Source organism: Chenopodium album, chromosome 21 (genome assembly GCF_948465745.1).
Source record: "Chenopodium album chromosome 21, dcCheAlbu1.1, whole genome shotgun sequence".
Taxonomy (NCBI): Eukaryota; Viridiplantae; Streptophyta; class Magnoliopsida; order Caryophyllales; family Amaranthaceae; genus Chenopodium; species Chenopodium album.
The window spans coordinates 5791322-5799269 of NC_137854.1; the positions used below are offsets into that span (position 1 = coordinate 5791322).

General features: G+C 33.6%; 1 protein-coding gene and 1 pseudogene across 1 annotated transcript; one reads left to right on the forward strand and one right to left on the reverse strand.

Moving 5' to 3' along the window:
* The first annotated feature begins 2556 nt into the window (after positions 1-2556).
* Positions 2557-6222, forward strand: LOC145602366 (tryptophan aminotransferase-related protein 1-like). Its single transcript, XM_081658559.1, has 5 exons — positions 2557-2702; positions 3171-3492; positions 4671-4954; positions 5211-5548; positions 5910-6222. Exons 1-5 carry the CDS (start codon positions 2599-2601, stop codon positions 6095-6097), a joined length of 1236 nt encoding a protein of 411 aa, XP_081514685.1. The 5' UTR covers positions 2557-2598; the 3' UTR covers positions 6098-6222.
* LOC145602764 (acetolactate synthase 1, chloroplastic-like) lies at positions 6198-6820 on the reverse strand (annotated as a pseudogene).
* Between the last annotated feature and the right edge of the window lie 1128 nt (positions 6821-7948).

Here is a 7948-nt window from a genome sequence, read left to right on the forward strand (position 1 = left end):
GAGGTGAATAATTAGTGATTGTTGGTGTTTGTAATATTTTGGTGTAACTCATTCATGTCTAAGGAGATGTGTTTTTGATAGTTAGTTAACGAGATTTACATTTGCCTAGATGTTCGGAGTTGGAAGGTGCTTGGTTAGGTAACACGTATAATTGTCATGATTAATTATTTGTTTTATAATTGTTGTTAGTTTTGTTGTAATTTTTTGTTTGGATTTAATTTAATTCATGGCTCAAATTTCATGCGCTTTTGTAGTGTAGTATAATACGAAGTACTCCCTCCGTTCCTAAATGTATTTTACGTTTTCATTTAGGGTGTTCCTTTTTATTCTTTACATTTAGTATCTTTCCTATTTTCGTCATAAATTGTGGACTAAATTACCCTTGTTTTACTTTTTTTTTACTCAAAAGTCCTTACTTTTTCATGTGCTATTGTACTTTTTATAATATTTTATTAGTTTTTCAACCTTTATTATTACTTTCTCTCTCCTCTCTCCTCTAATTTTTCCACCCCACATGCTCAACATTGTATTTTTCAATAAATTTGTACTTTTAATCATTGAAATATTCCAATATACCTCAACTTTACACAATTTCTTAATTACCGCGCATAATTCCAAACGTAAAAAACATTAGGGAACGGAGGGAGTACTTAATTACTCTTTTTTTTTTTTTTTTTTTTTTTTTTTTTAAGTTCATCTTACAAATTATGAAAACACTTGATGCAATAAATTACATACTCTTTAATTTACTGATATGTTGGTGTGCCTAGATGTAATAATTTGGCTATCTCTTAAAATAAAGAAGGGCCTTTTAAACTCTCCTTGCTTGTATAGCCGGGTTCGCTCTGCTAGTCCAATAAAGCCCATGTAAAAATCTTTTGTGGGCGTTTGGTAGGTACGGGTTCAGAAAGGACTAAAGGGTAAAACTCATATATACTTGACAAGGCTACAAATGCTAACATAAAAAGTGGCCCGGTGTAATTATATTAAATTGACCCTAAAATCAATTTTTTTTGAGGAAAATTATGTTACTTAATCAAAAAATCGGGCTCTTCTACAATAGTTTCATTTAGGGGACTCTGTGCGATCGGTCACCCAACACATGCTTAGAACCACCTCTGACTCATACTTAATGTTTACGAGTATAGAGTAATATTCATAAACATATCGATAGATAACTGTCTAGTCTAATACTGTAATCTAATCAATGGCTATTTAATTGTGTAATAGTAATTGGTGTCTAGATCTTTCGACGCTGTAATTTGAACCTACTATGTCATACGTCAACGACAAACGTGAATAATGGTGTAATTTAATTGTGAAAAATTGATTCAACGTGAATCCATACAACGCTATGAAATCTTGATATTTGTTTGCCTGTTACCGACACAGGAAATGATCATCTGATATTATGAACATGACTTGTATTAGGGTATTACTCTAAATACGCTGTAGTGTTGATAATTCTTTCGTGTACCGCTCGACAAATTTTAATATTTAATTATATAGTTTTTTTTGCAGGCAATATATGCGATAATTTATTAATACAAAACTTTAATTAATAATATCTCTAATAGATACGAAGTAGTTGGTATTAAAAAAAACTAGATATTAAGAATTGAGAAGATTTATGTTAACAAGTATCCACATGACTATACATGTTTAATAAAAGTATTATGCATAAAATACTAACATTGCGCGCTTGAAGTTGTGTATTTGAATAATACGGAGTAGTGAAGAATTCAAGTTGAGGCACTTAAGGGAGTAATTTTTTGCAGGAAATAATTTTAAAGTTGCGCGCACAACAGATATACTAGTACTTTGTATTAATACTTACTTGTACATCTGACAAACGTGAAGATTAAAAATGTTTTGCTATCATGCGCGGTGGGTATGGTGGGTCATGTTATTACAGGTGGATCTTGGCCTAAAATATCATTATTAGAAGGGGTCGGGATTTATGACTCATTAAAGCAACTCCAATGGTTGTAGTTAGGGACTTGCTTGCAATTTAGAAAATTCCTTAGCTATTAGCTTAACCATTGGAGCTACCAAATTAAAACTTGCCAAAAAGATATGTTGATAAATTTATAAAATTAAATGTAAAAAGATAATTAACAAATTGAGACTCAATTAGATCACAAGCAACTAGCTAACCATTGGAGTAGAAATTAGCTACAAAAAAGATTAGCTTATTATAATCTTATGTGGCATAACAAGCTAATTTGTTAATTAGCTTACCATTGAAGTTGCTCTTAGCTTAATAGTACACTTAATCAAAATTAATAATTATGCAGCAACATTTTATAAGTCAATAAGTTATTAATTAAGTTTAATACATAACGAATTACTCAAAATAATAATTCGGCCTCTGATTGGGATGGCAATTGCAATCATGCATGGTGGGTATGGTGAGTACGCGACGTCATTGGGATGGCAATTTTATTTCTTTGATTTAATTAATAGTCACAAATTATACGTAGTACATATATAAATAGATCGAATTTAAAGCGTGCAGTCAGTATTATGAGCTATAACTCAAGGCATCGAGAGAGAGCAAAAGAGGAGAAGGAAAGAGAGCAAGCAATCACCATACTTATGGAGTCAAAAAAGTTATTAAATGGAGCAATGCAAATAATGGTGCCAACCAAGGATCACAACTATTTGTCCAATGGCGCCGATGTTGTTATCGATCTTGACCGGTAAGCACATAAAATTCATCTACATACTATATATAGTACGTGCTCTTTGTAAAGAGAACGCATCATAAGCTAATCCCTAGTTGAGATGTAAAGTTTCTAATGTTACTATCTACATTGTACACAAATCAATCTTTAGTCATCATAATGATAAATTTCTTATCACTACCTACGTACGTACACTAATCAATTTTTAGTCATACAAATTCATGTTACAACCATAATGATAAATTTCTTATCACATATATATGTAAATCCATTAGTAGTTATTATGCATAAGTGCATAACTATCAAACTCATATTTCAAATGTGAAAATTCATGCAACAACACAACAATAGATGACATGACCTAAACAACTTTTATTTGTCTATTAACAAAATTATGAAAAACCAATTTTTGTAAAAATTTATTTATTGAAGTTGAGTAATCTAATATAAGGTATGTATATATATATGTCTCAATTGATACAGTGGTGACCCTAAGATGTTCTATACATATTGGAAGAAAGTGGACAATGAATGCTCGGTGAATATCAAAGCATCAGAGTTGATAAGCTACTTCCCAAACCCCGAAGATGCTGACTTTTTCTGCCAGATGCCGGAGTTCATAGACGCCGTCCATAGGGTGCATCATGTGGTCGGAAATGCAGTGACCGAGGGCCGGTACATAATCGGAGGAACAGGATCATCTCAACTGTTCATCGCTGCGCTTCGTGCCTTGGCTTGTATTGCCAAGGAGACTACTGGTAACAAGAAGCACATACCCATTGTTTGTGCTGAGCCCTATTACTCGGTAAATTTTTTTATTGTGCACATTTGTTTTCAAAAACATTAATCAACATGCATGCTAGCATTGTTTTATTTTGTCCATCCAAAAATAAAGGGTTGCACTGATTTGTCCTTTTCTTTACAATAATTGAACTGTTACTTTTAGTTATAACCATATATTAAAATGAGCAATTATTATGAAAGACGGATACATAGTTATAAGTTACCTAAAAAAGTATGTTACTTTTTTTTTTGAAGCCATAAATATATATATATATGAAATTTTGACAGTTACTATTTTAGCGATTATCACTTTTTTTTTTTTTTAATTACCACCTTCTATTTTCAAAAACATCAAAAGTTACCACCTTCTTGCCTTCCAACTACTACGTAATGTCATTTTGGGCCCATTATTTCCCTTTCCTCCCTATTTCCCTCACATTTCTCATTCCTATTTGGATTCTCATCTCCTCTTTCACTTTTTTCCCCCCAAATCACCAATAATTGTTCGTCAATTTTGATTTGGAGGAGTGAATTGAAGTGTTTTGATTGTTTGGGGGGAAAAAGTGAAAGGGGGGATGAGAATTGAGTTAGGAATGAAAATGTGAGGGAAATAGGGAGGAATGGAAAAGAAGGAGCCCAAAATGACGTCATATGGTAGTTGGGAGGCAAGAAGATAGTAACTTTTGATGTTTTTGAAAATAGAAAATGGTAATTTTCAAAAAAAAAAATAGAAGGTGGTAATTGCTAAAATGGACATAACAGAAGGTGGTAATTGTCAAAATTTCCATATATATATATATAAAAAAAGTATGTTACTTTTTATGTCTGATTGGCAGGACATGAGGTTACTTATTTAGGGGTTACTCATTTGGTTAGCATGTTTTCATCACGAGTAATCCCTAACGAACGATCGAGTATCCCCATGACATGGTGTGTCCAGCCACGCACATAAGAAAATTTCTGAAAAACGTAACAAGTACGAGTCATCCCTATTTTATAACTAATCAGACAGCTGAATATATGTGGATTTTGTAAATTAGATTAAGGTTATGGGCCTATGGCTATGTTTGACAATGATTATTATATCCTAATTGATTGATTATCCAATTAGCTCAATTACCCATACATTTAATTTGAAAGCATCTCCAATGACCAAATTAGTGAATAAAACCTATCTCATATATATATATTTTTTAACAGTTTTACAAAGAAGTAATAGAGCAAGAGAGATCAGAACTTTATCAATGGAAAGGAGATGCTAATACTTTCCAAGATGAATCTGGTCCATACATTGAAGTGGTGACATCTCCAAATAATCCTGATGGTACAACTCGAAAGCCGGTACTTAAGAGGGAAGAAGGGATGATTATACATGACCTTGCTTACTACTGGCCACACTACACACCCATAACTTCTCCAGCTGACTATGATGTTATGCTCTTTACATTGTCTAAGGCTACCGGCCATGCTGGATCGCGAGTAGGGTAAGTCATTTCATTGCTATTAAGCTTCCGGATTCCAATAAGGAACTTCAAAGAGCAAATAATAAAGAAGGGTTTTTCGAGCTTTACATATCATCCATTTCATGACAGTTTAGTAAAAATAAGTTTTAATCAGTCTAATCAGTAAGTTCAAAGAACAAATAATAAAGAATCTGCAAAAACAATTTCAGATTAGCAAATTTTAGGTGAGGTGAATATAGGCCTAATTATTTAGGGTGTTATTATTTTGTGTTAAAAGGTGGGCTATCGTAAAAGACAAAGAGATTGCCAAAAAGATGCACAAACACTTATTTTTGATGAGCATTGGAAGTTGCCAAGAAGGGTTTTTTCGAGCTACAAAGATCATCCATTTCGTGGCGGATAGTTATGAGCATGATGTGGATTATATGCTTGTGAAGCCTCCAAAGGTGCCTGTACTATTTGAAGCCGAGGGGCTCTTCGATTACAGCCACCGTATCTTGGCTCTACGTTGGAAGAGGCTTACAGCTATTGCCCTACGCAGTGAAGTAGTTAGCCTCCCAGACTTTTCTCCGGAATTTTGTAACTTCAAGGGAAAGCTCACTTATCCTACTCCAGGTATCTAAATGAATTAATTCAATAATATTATTGTCACACGACAAACAAGTCTTGACCTATAGTAAATAGAAATTTTAAACTACCTTATAGGTATATTAGGTTTTTGTTTCAAATTTGCAGAGTTTATTGTTAATCTAATTTTAAAAGTACTAATTTGTACAATTCTAAGTTTTAACTTCCAAGAATGTTAAATATTTAATTAAATTGTTGACATACCTCCCCAATTATACTTGCATTAGTCGGGGAGGTGTATCAATACTCTTTTTACGTACTCCGATGTACCAAGGATGTATTTTTATTTTTTAAAATGTTGATTTATAAACTGATCGATAAACTTACAAGTCGATCCATTATATGGTAGCATTTGCGTGGTTGGAGTGTAAAACGGGTGAAGATGCTGAAGAGTTGACGAGGAAGCTGAAGATCCAAGCAAGAAATGGCTCTAAGTTTGGTGTTAGCGTCTCTAGAAGATATGTAAGAGTTAGCATGGTGGGAGATGATCAGAGCTTCAACCTATTCATTGAAAGACTCTCATCGAATCATCTCTAAGTATTATGGAATAATAATGTTGATTTATAATTTTCCCAATAATTAAGATTGGAGTAGTAAGCTATTTATTTAATTTATTTGCCAATATATGATGATTTATTTATTTCCCAATAATGGAGATTATAATCGCGCTACCTTTGGTTAATTCGTCTAAGACCTCGATAACATATCGAGATTGTATCGTGTCATCGTCGACAACATTATTGTTTGTGGGATGGTTAATTAGTTTTAGTTTGTGTAGCTCATTCCTCCACTCTAAGAAATGGTCCTTTTTCGCGGATTATTGTCTTTGTGCCAAGATATAGTTGATTAGTTGTAATGCTACCTTAATGTCGTTGTGCATCGAGACATGGGGGTGCTTGTTCTTTCCTAGCTCACAGCATCGATGTCAATGTGGACAATCTTGGCTCGGTTCGCAAATGCCTCGATCTTTCCTGTCACTCGGTCATCGAACCTTACCCCAAAAGCCAATAACAAATCTGATTTATCAATTGCATAATTAGCATATGTTGTACCATGCATTCCTAGCATTCCTAGTGACATTTCACGTTTGTTGTTATCATTATCATACGACGAAAAAACTCCTAAACCCATCAATGTACTTGCAACGGGTATACCGGTTAATTCAACAAACCTCCTTAGCTCCTCGCTCGCATTTACACAACCCCCTCCTATGTACAACACCGGCTTCTTAGCCTCAAAAATCATTTCCACCAGGCCATTTTATGGACAACATATAATGATCATATATAATTTCAAACGACATTATTTGACCCCCGAGTGATAGGCGGTCGTACACCTAACAAAAATAATACCTAACTAAACCTCCTAATTATGTAGTAGGGTAAGTCAGGGTCGATCCCACAGAGAAGGTAGTATCAATATTGGTTACTATGAATTAAAACTAGTCGAGTCAATCAAAATAGGGTTGAAAATATTATACTACTAAAGCGAGAAAATCAAATAATAAAAACATCTAGAATTAAGTATCACCACTAGCATAATCAATACAAGACAAATTCTTACCCCAATCAATTACTTATACGTTCACAAGGAAAGGTACGCCCTATAAAATACCAAAGATCTCTCCCGAGTTGTCAATGGCTTCCCTAATTAACAATCAAACCTACTTCCGTGGAATCATGTAAATTAAAGACATTAAGTTCGGCACCCTAACTTCCTAATAATCCGTCCTACCTACTTCCGTGGAGAATTTCAAACCCTTAATTGATTTATTCAAACCCGTCAAAACCCAACTCCCGTTGTGATTAAAACAATGGATTAATAACAATACTAATTATCCCTAATCTAGTATTGGCATAAGCACAATCAATTAAGCATGAACAATATAAACAATTAATTGAGAATTTAAAAGAACAAATCAAGTATCAATCATGGCTAGGGTTCAACCTAACTCTAGAATAAATTCTACTCACAAACAAAAGACATACGAACCAAGATTGAATGAAATCATCAAACTAAATTACTAAAGTAATTAAAAATAATGAAGAACAAAAGAAAAATAATAACTAACTAAATGTCAAAGTTGCTGCTAGAATACATGACGATCGAGGTACGCCTCCTTCAATATTAAAGTGGCGACCCCCCCTAATTACCCTAAGTATCAACTATATATATGCAAAGATATTGGAGGAGTTAGAATATAATTAGGACTCTAAAAATCTATCCAAAACATTCTCCAATTGCTAATTATTATTTGGGCACGGGTAGGCTGCGGAGCTCCTTCCTTGGCCGCAGGTAGGCTGCGGAGTAAGCTGCCATTTAGCTCTTTTTATGGAATTCCTTTCACTTTGTCACACAAAATCATCATCAATTTGTAGCTCAACTAGA